Source organism: Chionomys nivalis, chromosome 8, assembly GCF_950005125.1.
Source record: "Chionomys nivalis chromosome 8, mChiNiv1.1, whole genome shotgun sequence".
Lineage (NCBI taxonomy): Eukaryota > Metazoa > Chordata > Mammalia > Rodentia > Cricetidae > Chionomys > Chionomys nivalis.
This window is the reverse complement of record NC_080093.1, coordinates 77,461,459-77,479,618: the sequence shown is the minus strand read 5'-3', so window position 1 is coordinate 77,479,618 and position 18,160 is coordinate 77,461,459. Positions and strand designations below refer to the sequence as shown.

The 18,160-nt window shown below is 45.3% G+C and overlaps 1 protein-coding gene across 1 annotated transcript; it reads right to left on the bottom strand.

Moving 5' to 3' along the window:
• Positions 1–1,904: 1,904 nt before the first annotated feature.
• Gp2 (glycoprotein 2) lies at positions 1,905–16,214 on the bottom strand. The gene is made up of 10 exons (XM_057778915.1): positions 16,081–16,214; positions 13,077–13,505; positions 11,785–12,021; positions 11,087–11,298; positions 10,462–10,610; positions 9,075–9,320; positions 7,962–8,124; positions 6,325–6,409; positions 4,686–4,730; positions 1,905–2,005 (listed from the first exon to the last, which is right to left on the bottom strand). The coding sequence occupies exons 1-10, from the start codon at positions 16,160–16,162 to the stop codon at positions 1,947–1,949; spliced, it is 1,707 nt and encodes a 568-aa protein (XP_057634898.1). The 5' UTR covers positions 16,163–16,214; the 3' UTR covers positions 1,905–1,946.
• Positions 16,215–18,160: the final 1,946 nt, after the last annotated feature.

The following is an 18,160-nucleotide window of genomic DNA, read 5'->3' as shown; positions in this document are numbered from 1 at the left end:
ATTTAAGGTGTCCAGACCTCTGCTGTAGGTCTGTTCCTACCATACCACTGCCTTTGGAACACAGTAGACACGGACCTTAAAACTTTCAGAGAAACAGAAGGTGCTCTCCTCATGACCTGTGGGATGTTGAAGAAACAGACTCGTTTATTTAGACCCACCCACGAGGTTAGTCTCATTGGCTACTTCATGTTGGTTGGTCCCACTTACCCAGTCTCAGTTGTGGGGAGCTAGGAAACACCCTGATTCAAACAGCAAATTGGATTGTCCTAAGGCAGCGTGAGTCGGGGACAGCAACATGCTAGACCATTGCTGCCTCTCTTTGAACTAGGAAGTTATGTGCAACTGAAGTGCAGGAGACACCCAAAGATAATTGATGTGGGATTTTCCTCTGAATGCTTGAGTACCATTAATGAATAAAGAAACTGCCTTGGCCTGTTGATAGGGCACAACTTAGGTAGGCGGGGAAAACTAAATAGCATGCTGAGAGAAAGGAGGCAGAGCCAGACAGATGCCATGGATCTGTCACCAGAGACGTGCTAAAACTTTACTGGTAGGCCACAACCTCGTGGTGATATACAGATTAATAGAAATGGGTTACATTAAGATGTAAGAGTTAGCCAATAAGAAGCTAGAGCTAATGGGCCAAGCAGTGTTTTAACTAATAAAGTTTCTGTGTGGTTATTTCGGTTCTGGGCGGCTGGGACGAACAAGCAGTTCCTTGCAACAGATGATAAGCAGATGTATCTGTTATGTAGCTTCAGGAAGACTGATGGATGGAAAGATGGACAAACTGGGGTGCATCATGGCTTCTGCAATCTGATTCTTAGTGTGTGTGCAACTAGGGTGTACTCCTCGCCCCTGGCCTTCTTGCTTTGATATTATCACATTATTTAATACAATCTCTAGAAATCATAAATTAGTCAGACTAGACTGTGATATACCTACAATTATTTCCCTTTTTCCTGAGTTAGTTGGAGTGAGTCTCTATGTTTGGGAACCATATTCTGTCTGAACAAGGCTGTGCAGTGGAAACTCTCAGCAGACAGGCATGCCTAGCACCCCGGCTCTGACTCTGGCTTCTACTGTTCTTCCAGAAGTCAGCCTGGAGAAGCCTCATGTGTAGCTGTGAGGAAAGGAAGCATTCCTCACTGGTCATGTCTTTGTAAAGTGTTTTGGGGATAATTAGTTAAAAGTCTTCAGGAAGGGGCATCACCTATCTTCCAGGTTTTGTGGCTAGAGTCCCACAACAGCATTGATGTATCATTTTCAGTCTGCCTTCCCCTGCTTAGTTCTCCACAATGCTAACAGCAAGGGCTATTCTCCATGATAATGGCAGTTCTGCATTAAAAAAAAGAGCAGTTCCTCCAGCATCTGGACCCCAAGGGTAGAGATGTGTGCAGCTCTAGGTACCATTGTAGTGGTGGAGGGAACAGATGAGTGGTGGGGCTAGTCTCCCCTTCGAGAGTCCTCACTCCCCTCCCCACAACTGCATGTTCCCACGTGACTGTTGCCAGAATGAAACACAGCAGAGAGAATGAATGCCGGGGTCAACGGGTTTCAATTCACCAGCTTTCAGGACACGAGACATTTAGGAAGAACCATGGACTTCCTATCCACTCGCAGGACACATCTATCCAGGAGTTCTAATATGCATTGCATTTCCACTAATTACTAGCATCAAAGAGAAACCAAGCAGGTCTGGGTTCTCTTTCCAAGCCCCACTAATGAGTGAGCAAGCTGGCTTAGGATAAGCTGGCAGAATCTCAACACGAGAAAAAGAGGAACATAACGGAGCATGCTCTTCCCTTTTCCAAACCCAGCCTAGCCTTGAACCAGGGCTGTCCACATGATACACAGAGGGATCCAGCTCTACTGAAGAAGGCTGGATGAGAGCCATCACCAGAGGGAAGAACGTGAGCTTCTCAGTCAGATGCCCAGCTGGCCTCTCAGAACAGCCAAGGCAGGAAGACAGGCAGGAAGAGCATGGGCCAGGCCATCAGGAACCCTGAAACACAAGGGACATGAGTCAAGTGTTGAGCTTTGGAGCTTAGCAGCCAACGCCAGCTGGCCTCCCTGTCACTTGCTGTGGAAGGGAAAAGCAACATCGCCCTAGATTTGGTTGGGACAACAACTGCTTTTCCCATTTTCTTCTAGGCAGTTTTCTCAGCCTTCTTTGAAGATAGGTGGTACCATCTGATTATATCTTGTCAGTGAAATAAGGATGGAAGTTTTAAATTCCATTTGTAGGACTAGTCATAAAAGCCTCCCGCATGCTCTCTCATTTGCCAAGTGTCCGAGATCTGACTCACGGAACACAGTGATGTGGCCAGGAATTACCAGAGGGTAGGAGGAGCCTGGCTTTCTAAGGACTTCCTAGCACAGAGGCATAGATTTAGTGTTATCGGTTATAGCACTAGCATTACTTACAGTGACTAAGAATGCAGAGGCAGGAAGGATTAGGATGTGATATCTCCGAGGCTTGACTAGCTAGCTAGGAATCTTAGCTCTGTAACTACCTGGGTAGACCTGAATAAGACATTACCCTTCTCGGTGCCCCAAATGTCTTTATGTACAAAAGGTCACTATTAATTGCACCTATTGATTTATCAGATTTCATAAGGTTTAAGTGAATCAATTTATATCAAGCATTTGGAATATCATATGTGGACTGAGAGCTATAGTTCAGTGGCAACATGTTTGCATGACAAATGTGTGGTTTTAGGTTCAATAAATAATGCTGCAATAAGATAAAATATAAAATATGCACCTAGAATGTGGTAAGTATTGTGTGAATGTTGGTTTTGAAAATTAAACTGTGATATCTAGGATTTGTGTGTGTGTGTGCACGTGCGTGTGCACACGTCTGTGTGTATCTTCTGCACACTATTTAATGTTCAGTGTTGGGGGGGGATTTGAATGATAGTTGTCTTGTATAAACATGTCGACTCCTTTGAGACCACTGTCTCCCACCCCCAACAATTGAAAGTCACTTGATGATACCCTAGAGCGTGAGGAAGGGAGTGTGATTCTCAGGAACACAAATGTATGACAGTTTTTACGATAAGACTTAGACGTTTGATAGTTAATCCTGAAGCCTCAGAAGCAATACTGAGTGACTGCAAACTATGGGAAGCACAGAGCCCTCTTGTGGTGACTGTTCCCTCTCAGCAGCTCCATTCCCCTCCCCTAGAAGGGTCCAATGTCTGCAGCCCACCTGGGAAGTTCTGAGCAAGATGCTAACCTGAAGGAGTTGGTGGAAATGAAAGAGACATGAGGTCCCTGACTTCTAGGGGCTTTTATTCTGTGCTCTAAACACTTCACACACTGGGTCTTTCTTTCCTGAATGCTATCTGAAGTTACCAGCGAACTGTACTTATTTGGGAAATACTTAGACTGCTGCAAAGTTGAGGATTTGAACACAAAAAGAACCTTTTCCCATCTGGGTTCACTAATATCTATCTTTCAGAGGATAGAAAAAACATTTTTTCCATAGTATCCAAAACATATTCTTCAATGTCTCTGGTCTTAAATTCTAAGTCATTCATCAACACCCCCTCAGGCATATCTGTGCCGTGTGAAACTCTTGACCATGTCTGGTATGGTTAGTTAGGTCCCTATGCGCTCAGGCTCTGTCCACGCACTTGACACTTAAGAGCCTATGCCCTGTCTCACTTACTTAGTCAGCTCTTGTTGCCTCTGCCTGGAGGGTTCCACTCATCTCGTAGTTCCTGATCTAGAGACATTTGCTCTCTTGGTCAAATATTATTTCTTCTAACAGTTCTGACTACCCTATCTTCCTACTTAGATCACTACATCATCAAACATTGTTTGGACACATGGCCATCCAAAACAAAAGTTCCATTTCCCATGTTCATTTGAGCCAGGTGTAGCCACATAGCTAGATAATAAATAATGAGATATATATGAAGGTGTGAAATGCCAGCTGCCAGAACGTTCCATAATGCTCATTGATTTCCTTCATGTTCTTTCTCTTCAAGCCTAGCTGTTATCTTGGACCATAAGAATGATGGCCACAGGCCGGGCAGTGGTGGTGCAAGCCTTTAATCCCAGCACTATAGAGGCAGAGGCAGACGGATCTCTGTGAGTTCACGGCCAGCTTGGTCTACAAGAGCTACTTCCGGGACAGACTCTAAAACTACAGAGAAACCCTGTCTGGAAAAAAAAATGATGGCCACACCTGAAAGAGTAAGCTGGAAGAAGCTTGAATCTTTGATGGCTCGATCATGGATTTTCTTACCCAAAGATTTCATTTATGTGTTAGAGAAATAAACTTCTCTCTGATTTAAGACTTTATTACTCATGCCTATAGCTTCCTATAATACTACCCATCTTTTATTTCTAATTTTTTTTGCTTTTTACTATCTATTTATTGTCTTGGAATATAAGTTCTATGAGTGTAGGCACCTGGCCTGTCTTGATCAGCAGCGTATTATCAGTTCCTAGAACAGTTCCTGGCACAGGGTAGCACTTGGAAAACACTTGCTGCTAAGCAAGTGTCTCCTCTGCTAGATTACAGAACCACCCTTGGGTTAGCATCATTTCCAGAGTCAGGACCCCAGAACAGGGCCTAGCACGTTGAAAGGGGCACATTGATGTCCAGAGGGTTGGAGGATGGAAGGAAAGAGACTCGACAGTGCTATGAGATGCATAAGGAAGCCATGTACCTGCAGTGCTGGAAGTCCCACTTGAGGTCTCGAGAGTCTGAGAACCTGTGGGCAAGAGCAGAAGGTGAGGGTCTCCTTGGGCATCCTCTGATGGCTACAGTCTTGCTCCCAGCCCTCCGGGACTGGATCGCCACCCCCACTGGCAATCCTCACTGGAGGCCTCGGTAACTTGGCTGATGCATATCTAAGAACATTCCATGCAGCTTCTGTCTAATCTTCCTAACAGGTTTGTGAAGAAAATCTCTTCATCTTTTGACTGGGGGGACGACAGAGGCTCAGTGATGTCAAGGAACTCGCTAAGTTGATTTTTTTTTCAGACAGTGTCAGAGTTGGGATTGTAGCTCCAGCACGACAGTCACTTCCCACCCATCAGCTAGAAAGGGTTGAGAGGTGCCTAGGAGGTGGCAAAGTACAGTTCCGGGTGTGTCTGTGAAGGATTTTCCACACATCAGCTCAAGGAGTAAAAGACTTCCCTGAATGTGTGTGTAACTATTCTACAGCCTGGACTAAAGGGGAAATGGGGAAAGCTCCATAGATTCCCTTCCTCTCCCTCCCTTTTCCCTCCCTCCCCTTTCCCTCCCTGGCTGCAATGAAATGAATCGAACAGCTTTGTTCCACCTCATTCTTCCTCTGTGACCTTCTGCCTGGCTAGAGGCCCCAAAACATGGAGGCAAGCCGCCATAGACCAAAACCTCTGAAATCATGAGTCCAAATAGGTCTTTCCTCTTTAGTCCTTCCCCCAGCAATCCAGTCCCTGCAATGAATAGCTAACAAGACCTATGTGTTTGCCCACAATCCCCCTCCTCAAGTTGTCCAGTGACACTGCACAGGGCTCCGAGTTCAGAGCTCGGTGAGGGGGCAGGGCCACTCAAGGCAGAACTTCCTCATGGGAGCTCAGCCTGTTCATCCCAGAGGGAGAAGAGGGAACGGTGCTGAGCACCTGAGGTTGCCATGAGCAGCCAAGCTGATGATACACATAAAGCTGTTCAGCACAGAGTGCAGATAAAAATACTATTATTTGATGAGAATTCACATTACTGCATCTTAATTTCATCAAGGCAGAAAGCTCTTTCTTTCTTGGCAGGAGGGGCTCTTGCTCCTCCAGTCAGGTGGTAATAACAACCACGACAGGACCACACACACTTGTGTGAGATGAGTGAAGTGTTAGAGAGTGGTTGCATTGTTTCCCCCATTTTCTATCTCCAGAGGATCGTGGCTAAATTTTGGAAAGCACATTCACCCTGCTAGAGAGGAATTCCAGGACCCTGGGCCAGCTGCGGGGAAAAGTGGTGAAATCAGACTCATCTGGGTTCATTCTAACTTCTGCCACTCATAAGCAAGTGATCGTAGGCGAGTCTGTTAATCTCTCCGAGCCTAGGATTCTAACAACTAAATGAATACAGTCGTGGGAGGATTAAGTATATTGATGAATGCAAGAGTTACACCCGGCCTCTATTCCACAGGCGCCGCCATAAATGCCAAGACAGTTCCACTCCATAGAAAGACACATTCACAGTGATGGGTGCAGCGAGAAAGAAGAAAAGCCCGGGGGGGGGGGCTGGCCTTGGTGACCTCAAGCATCCACAGGTAATTATCGACACTTGGCCAGCTGTTCTTGCACCAGGACTCACATACTTACCTTTCCTACTGATGGGTCCTAAATCTAGAACCTGGGCCAAGTTGATGCCTGGTCCACTGCTGCGGAACTGACTTCTAGAGCAAGACTGTAGAGACATAGGACTCTTGTTATATCAAAATGTAAATACCTGCTTCCTATGTGCAGGTTGTCAAAGGTATGAACATCTATGAACCTATGGCACAAGCACTTGGTTAACCCACCCTATGGCCTTCTTTTTTATGCTATGGTTTCTTTCGTCCGTGAGAATTCACAGTCACGCTTTAATATACCTGGGTTTGACTCTCATCTCTATCCTCTCTTGTATAATTGCAACAAATTTCTTTATCTATCTACGATCAAATAGTTCATATCTAGTTTTATTTAGCTAGTTATTCATACATTCATTTATTCATTTATGCATAGAAGCATTGGGGAGCAAAGGATTGATATCAAGTATCTGTCTATATTGCTGTCATCTTTTTTGATCAAGATCTTTCAACGAACCTAGAGCTTGTCCTTTTGGTTAGGCTGGTGATTTAGTGAGACCCCAGAATCCTGTCTCTGTCCTCCCACAACTTAGGTTACAGACAACGCTGGCATCCTAGTTTTTACATGAGTGCCAGGGATACAAACCCAGGTCCTTCAGCTTGTATAACGAGCATTTTAGCATTCAGATCTCCCCAGCCCTACACATTTGGTTTTTAACATTAACATGAAGTATGACAGCAACATATAGACACATTGTAAGCACCCAAGGAATATCAGCCATTCAAACATTGCCCATTAGGTGTGAAAGTATGGGCTTAGGAGTCACAGCTCAGATGGGGAACACTCCAATTTTGATATTAACCTGTAACATCTAGACCTATATGGGGCTGTGTCAGGGACTTCTCTGAGCCTCAGTTTCTTTATTTGCATAGTAGGCTTGATTAAATGGTCATTGTGAGAGCTCAAGTAGATAAGATGCAGGCGCTTTAGTGCAGGGCCTGACACAGAGAAGGGACTGAGAAGGCCTTACCACAGGGTTACATTTGGCCTTCACTGAAAACCTGAGGTCCAGAAGTAGTCAGCATTTGGGAGTTTCTCAGATTTTGGAACATTCATGGTCTTTACAAGTTAGTCATTCATAATCTGAGAATCTGCACCCCAACCTTTTACAAAATCTGAAACTTTTTGAGCTTCATCTTGTGCCTCAAAAACTTTAAGAGTTTGGATCATTTTGGGTTTGAAATTTTTGAATCAATGATTCTCAGCCCAAAACATCATAACCATTCATAACAGATGTTGTGCCAAGGAAAGTTGATCCGCCTTATGAAGAGACAATAATTTGCTCATAAATAGGCCTTGGGGATGCTCAGTCTAGACCTTCTTTCTTCTTTCTTCTCTTCCTTATATCCAGCCTCCCACCCATCTGTCTTTCCACCTCTTCAAGCATCCATCCATCCATTCAACCAACTTTCTTCCTTCCCTACTTCCTCTCCTTTTCCTTCCTTTCTTCTTTTCTCCTTCCCTCTCTCCCTCCCTCCCTCCTTCCTTCCCTTCCTTCCTTCTTCCTTCTCTTCCTTCCGTTTATGCATCTATCCATCCTTCTTTTCATCCACAACTCCAATAAATGAACGTGGACAGCCAACTGGGTACCAGTCCAAAGAGACACTCACTGGTTTACACTCTTCGTTAGTGGAGTCACATAGGTTCACCTCACAATGCAGGAAAACTAGGTCGTAATTTCCAGCAAACATGAACATCTGTACTGAGAACCGGCTTTCTGAGGACACCCCATTCTCCTCCACGTTGATGGTGGAATCTTGTTGATTTGGGCAGCTAGGAGAATAAAAGGGGCAAAGGTGTAACTTCTAACCCCACACTGGAGAGCATTAAAGAGCTCTCTGCCCCAGGTTCTGTCCGTCATTCTCTCATTTTTCTAGTCTGTCTTTACGCAATAAGTTTCTATGGTTTAAGTTTTGGGGTGCCCAGTTTCTAGGATGAATCAGAAGAGTCCAGTCCCCATTTCTGTGTAAGTGATTCAGGCCTGGTTAATCATTCTTATTGTGCCTCCATGGTCTAGTTTATTTATTTTTTTTCCCTCCATACTCTTTTTAATTTTTTCTGTATTCTTGAGTATTCCATACACATATACAATGAAATGTGATCATACCATCCATTTTCCTCCAACCTTCCATGTATTCTTTGATTGTAAAGCAGAGATAGGCATGTCCATTTTATATAATTGAGATGAGCACTTAGGGAGACCACTGTGTTGCATTTCTCATTACAGAACTGGTCACACAGCTGAGCTCAAACATGAATTTTACTAAGCACCATTAATATTTGAATTGTAACCTCCAGGCAGGCATTTCCTTTGTTTTATCATTAAATGACATACAAGAATAACTTGTCCTGTAATATTCGTATATCACATTCATTTTAATCAATATAAACATTTATATAATAGTCCATTATTACTCAATTGAACTATATTTTAACAGTAAACATAATGGGGAAATTATCAAGAATACTAAAATGGAAAATTATTTGCATTTATTTACCCCACTCATCCAGTTTGTTTTAATACTTTAGGTTAAAATATCAGGAATAATATTCCAAGACCAAACAGGGTGCTTAAAATATGTAAAGGCAAATTATTTCCAAATAAAGTGAATCAATTTACTCTCAGCCAGCAATGAATGAGACAACATTTTTATCCAAAACTTAGCTACAAAAAGAACAAAACAAAATAAACAAAAACAATTAATCCCAGAGTGTACTGATACCTGTCTCTGATGATGAAGTACTTCACGGGGTCATTCTTATCTTTTGTGGGTGTGGCATAGCAGTTCCTCAGCAACAGCTTGAACCTGGAGTCATCTCCTCTATCCAAGATGGCACCCACATAGAGCATAGACTCCACCTGAAGCTCCACTTGGGCCTCTTCATAAGGTTGTGTGTAGCTCTGGTCTCTGAAGAGGGCCATCCTGACAGTGAACTCTCCTGCCCCGCCCACATCAATATTCAGGGAACTGAGACCAGGAAAACCACAAGAGTGGAAACATCAGGCTTTGACAGGAAAGAAGCAACTAAGTCAGGCCTTACACTATGACAATATTATGGAGAAAATGATGTATCTCTGATCTGTAAATGAACTAGTTGATAATCCATTGAAACAGACCACTTATTGGCATTTAACCTCTGAACTTGACAGGCTGGCAAGCCTGTCTCCAGGATGTGTACCCATTCCCCCTGTGTGGCAGCTACATTGAACTCTTACTCAAGGAACACAGGTTAGTACACAGCACCATCTTGTCACCTGGGCAATGGGGCTTGGGATCAGCTCTTACAGGCTCACAATTTTTAGCCTTATGTCTCTTGCGTCCACCCCACAAGCTTCAGCCGAACCCACTTTGAACAAGATAAATGACTTTCATTTTTATATTTATGAACATGGGCTCCAACATGATATAGCCTGAAAACCTTTGAACTTTGACATTTTTAGTTCTTTGCATCCTGCAATTCTGTGAGCCCAGGAGGCAATCGGAGAATGAGACAAGCACCCTGGATGTCTGGCTGACAGTTTAGAAAAACCCCTTGGCAATTCTAGAGTTGTATAAAACCTAGTTTAATGAGCTTCGTTCTGGGAAAAAGGGGCAGTGATAAACAAAATGCAAACAAAAGCCTTGCCTGGATCCAATCACACCAAACCGTGGTTTCACTCTATTTCTTGTGAGTATAGGTGCCGCTTCTTCTAAAGTAGACTTGACTTCAATCTCAAGCCTCCAGGAAAGCCTCCTAGACCCCTTCCGATCTCTACCACACAAAGATCAGGACTGGGATCCATGTTTACTGACCTGAAGTACCCTATATTTCTCCTACGTTGCATTATCTGATTTGCAAACGATTATCAATTATGACTGTGGATATGATTGGTTGTTCGCTGCCTTTCCCTCAAGGTGAATGAACTTGTCTGAAGTTTTTGCTTCCTGAGCACATTTCGAGCACCAATCCATGGTACAGCATTGCTTCATAGTAAAAATCTTTACTAGTCATCAGTTTCTTGATCATTTTCAATGTCCTTAGCTTCAATACAGAAATGTAGTGATTGGAAGCACCTGCAGTGGGGTGGTAGCACTGTGTGGTCATCACGGACTGTGTGTGTGATCATACCTTACAACGGGCCGAAGTGCAGTTTGGAGGCTGATCTTCATGTCCAGTGGGTAGGCACACTGGAAGTTGACATTGACGATGAAGTCCCTGATGATGAAATCAGTGGCCAAGGAGAGGTTGTTTCTGTAGATGGCATGGGTCCCATTGTTCTTTGATATAAAAAAATGAAAGCACATGAGTTTATGCAGATGTGTGTAGGTGTTTATCTCAAACTCTGATCTGCCTGAGTCCGTAGTCAGTATTCCCAGCCATGCAGTGACCCTGAATTCTGACCCCCCCCCCCAGCAGAGAGTAAGGGGTCCTCTTTTTCCTGCAGTGCCAGTACTTACAGGAAGCCCAGAGTAAACACTAGAAGTTGAATGATTAACCCTGGGGAAGAGTCAGGGGCTGCCATGCTTGTTCTTCCTACACCACCGCTAACGAAGATCATTGTGATCAGAGCTGACCTCACGAAGCTCAAGTGCTAAGCCCAGCCTAACCTCTTCAACATGGACCAACATGTGTAATCCACAGAACCCTGGCAGCCCGACAAGGACAAGCTATTTGCCTACAATCTCACAGCTCTAAAGATGCTCCCATGAGCCCAGATCCCACCTGCTACTACAGCAGAGTGAATATCACTTACTTCCAGAATGTTCCCACAGGCATTAGCTCCAACGGGGCTGGTGGTGGACACCCAGTTGTTGGGCTCATTCTGCATGATTCCACTGCAGTTCCGGTCATTCAGGAAGGTAATGATCTCCTCCTTGAAACCCAGACCTCCCAGCAAGCACTTGTCCAGCTTCACCTTGATCTCAGTAGGTCCACAGTCCAACTCAGGCTGCAAACTCTGAGGATCTAGGAGGCCAAGAGTAAGGTCAGTGGTGTTGGACAGAGGACTGGAAACAACGAGGAACGTCTTCTTTCTCTGCCTTTTGGCAAGCTGACCATGCCCATCAAGCTGCAGGATAGACCAGATGGGGTCAGAGACCCCAACAGAAGTCACACTCACACTGATAAAAAGAGGTCTCCGATTGAAGACTTCCAAGCATCTCAGATACAGGCTTGACTTAGCTGCTCTTGGAAAATCAAAGTGGTTCTATATTCGACACTAAACCAAAGCCAGATGCCCGTGCCACCAGTGTTCCACCAGCTGACCTGGAAGTCTGATCTGGCCCCACCCTCTCTTACCCTTGCAAACCCACTGGCTTCGTAACAAGTAGCCTAACTAAATATCAAGATGTCTCCAATGTCAGTTCCATGGCCCCTGACGCAGGTCCCTGCCTTATCCTGACCCTGTCTCATTCCTTTTGCCCTGTCTACTCAGCCCCAGGAGCTACTCACCAGAAACACTGAGGTCCGGATTACAGACACAGGTCCAGGAGCCATCTTGGAGTAGAACACATTTCTCCTCAGGACGGCAAGTGATATCACACTCGGTGGGTTCAAAGGTGGGTCCAGGGGTGGTTTTAGGGGTGGGTGTAGGGGTGAGTGTAGAGGTGGGTTCAGTGGTGGGTTTAGTGGTGATTTCGGGGGTGGGGGTGGGCCCAGTGGTTGTTTCGGGGGTGAGTTCTTCAGGTTCTAGAGGGACAGAGGAAGAGGAATAAGATGCAGAGCAGGGAGGGTCTGTCTCCTCCCAAACCAACTTTCTCATCCCTTCAGTCTTTATAAACACATGAGATTCTTGCCAGAAGAGCCAAACCTCCAACTCATATTTCCTGATTCCCATTTCCGGCAGAGTGAGTAACACCCCTGAAGCTGCCAGGCCAAAGATTTTAAGTCCACGGTTGCCAGGGTTATAGGACCTGGGTTTAAAACCTGGCTCTTCTGCATCCCAGCCCTGTGACACAGGGAGAGCTCTTGGACCTTTTTGTGCTCCAGATGCTAATATTAATGACTACATAGACCCCAGTTCATGGACTGACTAGGGAGATTCAGGAAATCCATATGTTTAAAGTGAGCAATGCAAGCTGTTAGTTTTGCCCTTTTGTTTCAGATAAGAAAACACGTTTTAAGAAGAGTAAAATTTGACAAAAGTAAGATTTGAATGAGCCTGGGTTCTTGATATGATTCGTGTGTGTGCGTGCGCGTGTGCTGTGCATGGATGTGGGGGCGTGAGCACTCACCTATGCACAGAGGCTAGAGGAGGACATCAGGTGTCCTGCTCAGCCCCTATTCACCTTATTCCCCTAAGACAGGGTCTCTCATTGAACCTGTGTCGAAACTGGCAGTTAGTAAACCCCAGACTCCTGTCTTTGATTCCCAGTCTTGGGGTTAACAGGAGAGCTTGGCTGCCTTCGGCTTTTTACATGGGTGCTGAGGGTTGTCCCCACAGTCCCCATGCTTGTATAGCAAGCACATTTTAGCTACTGAGTCTTCTAACTCGCCTGGCATTATGCAATATGCATTTATAATTCAGGCTATCTCACACTCAAATGTGAATCTCTGGCTTGTACCTGGCAGCTCCCAAATTATGTTTCCATGTGTATTTCTGATAGGAGCCCAGTGGTGGCTGCTTTGCTTAGTCTCCTCTTGGACCTTTCTGGATCCTCTGAGTCCTGGGCACTAAAAGTCACCCTGTCCTGCAGCTGCTGCTTACCTGTTCAGTATCGAAGACGGCATTCAGGGGTTCTTACCTGTGCAGTATCTCAGACTGCATTCAGGGGTGCCTTGGAACTTGTACACATGAAAGATTCCTAATTCTTCTGAGCAGGCCTTCACCTTGACCTCAGAACTCCAGAAGCAGCAATTTTCATTCCAGTTGGCACAGGCTGTGTGGCTGACAATGCCATCTTCCAGGTTGGGGTGAGCTCCATTCAGCCACATGGGAGCAGAGGTATGGCACCGGAATACTTCCACACAGGTCTCTGGCATCCTCACTCCTCCTTCACCCACAAAGCGGTACCAGCCCCGCAGATTGTCATCACACTCATCTGAGACCTCCGTGTACTCTGCGCTTCTGGACGGGTCATCCAGGGTGATGTAATTCTGACAAGGGTCAAAGCAGGAGCCAGACGCTCCACAGTCCAGCCCATCAGAGCCACTGTTCCTGGGGCCTCCATAATCTGGGAAGAATGGAGAGCATGCAGGTTTATTAAGCAACTCCATAGCCTTCAGGGTTTTTATCCCTTCTCTATTCTGCTTTGAATGCCCTAATGATTCCAGTAGGGCCAATAGGTACACACTGCAGTAATTAATACCAGACTTTGTCGCTCAGGGAGCAGAAGGGTCAGGAAGAACTTTCCATGGCATTTTGCATGCAGCAAGGACATCCCAGCCACCACCTTACATAACCCCACTGCCCCACCCAAGGTTTCAAAGAGCTTCTCTGTGGGCCACTAGCAGGACACTGTGTGTGTCCCCATTCAGTCAATGTTTGTTGTTCTCAATATATCATCATACAGGATCCCTGAGAAAATCCCCAGATATTAGTGAAGTGAATGAAGCAGAAATAAATGTTGTCATGTTGCTTGATTTGGCAAAATATGTCATAAAATGAAAGTTGTCCTAAGTTGGACCCATCTCTAGAAGTAAGCACAAATTTGTTGTATAACCCTTGGCATTTTCCCATGCCTGTGCAAACACAGACACACAGACACACACACACACACACACACAGAGAGAGAGAGAGAGAGAGAGAGAGAGAGAGAGAGAGAGAGAGAGAAGGGGGGAAGGAGAGAGAGGGAGGGAGGAGGGGAGGGAGGGAGGGAAGGAGGGAGGGAGGGATGGAGTCATTTTAAAACATTGGTTGTAGTCTTTAATGTATTACAAAAACAGCACTGTTCCCTATCAGTAGGTAATAGCACAGGTCGGCATCCACAGATCAATCAGACCACTCAATCTCAAGCTTAGTATTTCTGGTTTATTATTGGCTGTGTTATTCACTATTGTGTAGCTGCCATCAAAACAGAATCAGAGAACCCTTGGTCTCTACCCTCTCAATGCCAGTAGCCGCTTCTGAAGACTCCGGGCATCTCTGATAGTCCCAGAAAGCTGAAATCACCTGCACTGAAAACCACACATCTAACAGGGCCATTTCTGCTGCTGATTTTTCACTTGGGGGTTGAGGGAGGGGGTGAGCCACGATGTATGAAGAGGCAGAGAAGAGACTGAAAGAGGAGATTTAAAGTCAACTCTGATCTGCTGGCTGGTGACCTTGAAAAGTGATAAAGCTCTCCTAGGACTCAAATGCAAAACCACCCCAATAGTTCAAGGTTTCCAGATGCCCTTCCCACATCTCAAGCCCTGACATTTGTACACCGGTGATCTTGTTCCTGTAGTTGACTTATAGAGACGTTTTCAGTGATTCCTTTTAAAAATTTAATAATTAAGGGATACTGAAGAGATAGCATGAAGATGTGAGATTGATCACAGAGAATTCACTTTAAAGAGCATGAGCTTCTGATCCCAGTGCTGGAGAAGTGGGATATTAGGTCCTTAGGGGCTCACCAACCAGTCAACCTATGCTGTGGCAGAAGTGAGAAACCCTGTCTTAAAAAGCAAAGCGATGGTACTGGAGGAATGGCATCTAAGGTTCTTCTCTGGATTCCACACGTGCATGCTGTGCACGCGCGTGCACACACACACACATGCATGTGCGTACACACAGTTATAAATATATACATAAGTAAGTTTCATCTAGAGGAAGAATATCTCTGATAACATAGGAATGTAGGAATGATTGAATTCTTATATTATTTAATATTCATAAGTAAATATACAACCATTTAAAAAAATTGAAGCGCTTTCCAGGCTGCCAGGGTCGTTTTGGGGAGGAGTGCTTCATTTTGGAGGTAAATACTTAAAGATGAAATGAGATGGTTACTGTACAATGCCACACACAACACCCGGATGCAGCCAGTTACCCCTAGAATGATAACCTAAGCGTCTCTTTGGGCTCACAATCTTATGCACACCAGTGAGACTTTGCTTTAAAAAGGCAGGGAAAGGCCATTTTCCAGTCTTGACCATGACTGTGTTTGTTCTTAGGAGAGGAATTGTCCTTGTTATTCTTGGGTCATTTCCAGAGCACCCTGTGCTTTCCCACGGGAGTAGGAGCTCAGTTCTCAGAGCTCAGTTTTCTTCCCAGCTTCCCACCATAGGGCTCACATTTGCCCTCCCAGCTGGGAACTTTGTCTGCAAGTGTCTGGGTTGCCCTCATTCACAGAGTTTAGAAGCTGTGAATTTAATCCCAGAATCCCGAAGGATGAGGCAGGAAGACAGAGAGACAGCAAACACACACACACACACACACAGAGAGAGAGAGAGAGAGAGAGAGAGAGAGAGAGAGAGAGAGAGAGAGAGAGAGAGAGAGAAGACAGGAATATTGTTAATTCTAGCACCTTTGTTTTTACAGATAAGCAACTTGATAGCAAAGGAAAAAGGGCGAGACAGGGTGACCTTCTTATCTTCCAGTCTGTGCTCTCTGATCACCCTCAGAAAGGGGCTGCAGAAGCTAAGGTTACTGGCTCCCCTGCCCTTTAAGCCTACGAGAGATTGCTGCTTTCCTTGCTCTCTCTGAGTCTTTGCTCCCAAAGCCCTGTTCCTGGAACCAAACTGAGTGGCCTTTTCTGCTTCCTCCCTCTGCTCACTCCCTAGGTATTGCTGAGTATCTGTGACCCCTGGCGAGCAGATACTCACCTTGCTGTGTTGTTGTAGATGAAGAGGCCAGCATCAGAATGCAGGAGGCCACAGCCAGCCACAGCAGGTCACAGCCCACCATCTTTTCTGTAAAGTGAGGCTTGCAGGTCACACCACAGTCTGCAAACTCTCCATGTAACTACAGGAAAGGAAAGGCTCCCGTCAGGTCAGGTCAACAGACCGCTGTGCCTGGGGGTGAGGTTGAAACTCACTCAGTTCAGCACCTATCATGTGATGAAATTTGCTTGAAGCCCTTTGCACGGTTTGCCTCACTTAAATCTCTGCCCCACTCCACAGGAAGCTGCTGTCGTGGTTCCCACTTTGTGGTGAAGAAGTTTAGTTTCGAGAGTATGTTAAACCAAACCATATCTATACAGCTGCTTCTCTGTGCAGCTATGGACATGGCATGGACCTGGCAACAGGTCCAGGTTTTCAAAAGCCGAACTTCTGGCTTGATGTGCAGAAATGGAGAGGAATGGGATTAAGGGCTTTCCAGGATGAAATCCATTAACGAGCAAGCCAAAGGTGGGTGAGGGCTGCAGAATGTCCTAGAGCGGTGTTTGGAAAGTTCCTGCGCAGGTGGAAATAAACACTCTCGAGAAATTGAAGGCAGGGATTCTAATGCCTGTTGGTACCTATGAGTAAGAGTGCAGTCTGTCTTAATTATATGCATCAGGTCCTCTGGGATTTCAAAAGCATTGTGCTTTGTTAAATTAAATCCTAAGTCCATTTTTCTCTCGGTACAGAAGATAGCACACATTGACTCCCAGTTAAAAAAATTACATGATAGAATAATTAATGAATGAATAATCAAAGCAAAGAAACAAGTAAATAATAGATAGACAAAATGTATGTCAACTTCAGGTGACATTTATCCTTCTATGCCCTGAAAGGGGACCTCTAGGTGATTTCTTGCAGCCTCTAAAGCATGTTCAGCTGGAGCTAGAAACCTGTTTCTGATGCACATCATGAGTCATTTCAAGAAAGCAGGGTCAGAGGAGCACCCAGGACTGTGATTTGCGAGTCGCTAACCCAAGTGGAGACCTTTGTCTTCTTAGTAGGAAGGGAAAGGATGTCCTATATAAGCTGCCCAGAGCCAGCCAATGACTGGGACTGTGAGCTGACTGATTTGGGGAACATTTGACAATGGCTAAGGTCCAGAATAACTTCTGGGTTCAGAAAGTTTACAGATGCCCCAGGCAAGTCAAGTAAGTGAAGAGGGTGAAACTCACTTGTAGGTGAGGAGAAAGCTTGCTGGGCCTTGGAGCAGGACTTACCGTTAGCGAAGAACCCAGAGGCTCCTTCCTCTTCTGCCCAGCGTGGGAACAGAACTTGCTGTCTGCTTCATTTATACTGACACTCCCCACTCATGTGGCTCTTCATGATTGGTGCTGAGGCTGGACTGGCGCTAAGTTCCCAGGCGCTAGGGCCTGTTGGACGTAGGTAAGATAAGCCATTTACCGTAAGGGTGGTGAAAGGAGGGCTTTTGTGCCACCTGCATGGAAACTCTTCCAGAAGGTGCTATTCCACATGAATGGTTCTCCGCAAGCAATTGCAATATGTACTTAAGGCTGCCTACACCAGTCATTGCCAATACCTTGCAATCATGATTTCTCCCATCTAATCCTCCAATAAACTCATAAAGCCAATGCCATGTTCATTCCCACAGAGCAAACACGAGTGAGAAGGAAACAAAAATGCCCAGAGGAAAGTAGACAGAAACCAAATAGACTTGTTTGCTCAGTAGGTGTCTAGCGTAATGCCTGCTCCGAGCTAATTGCAATAGGACACTTCCTCTTTATTCACCTGGTGCCAGGGAGTGCGAGAGAATGAAGGAAGGAGGTTTGAGGGAATGCCATTCTTAAGCCACAGAGTTTACCCCATTTCCAATGGCATATTAAGAAATGGGCTGAACTGTACAATGGAAAGAGATGGCCAAGGCTTTTGGACAAAGTCAGCATTGGTATAGCCTCCCCTTCAAGTCCTTAAAATAGGCGGGCTAACACAGACTGTGAAAAAGACTCTAAAAGCTTGGTCATATCCAGCCCCTTACCCAACTCTTCCAAGATCTAGTCCCATT

Coding starts and splice junctions, on each gene's coding strand:
- Gp2 (XM_057778915.1), bottom strand. CDS start 16,162: ATGGTGGGCTGTGACCTGCTGTGGCTGGCTGTGGCCTCCTGCATTCTG. Junction 13,506..16,080: donor ATCTACAACAACACAGCAAG/GTGAGTATCTGC, acceptor CATTCTTCCCAG/ATTATGGAGGCCCCAGGAAC. Junction 2,006..4,685: donor TGGGACTTCCAGCACTGCAG/GTACATGGCTTC, acceptor CTTGTGTTTCAG/GGTTCCTGATGGCCTGGCCC.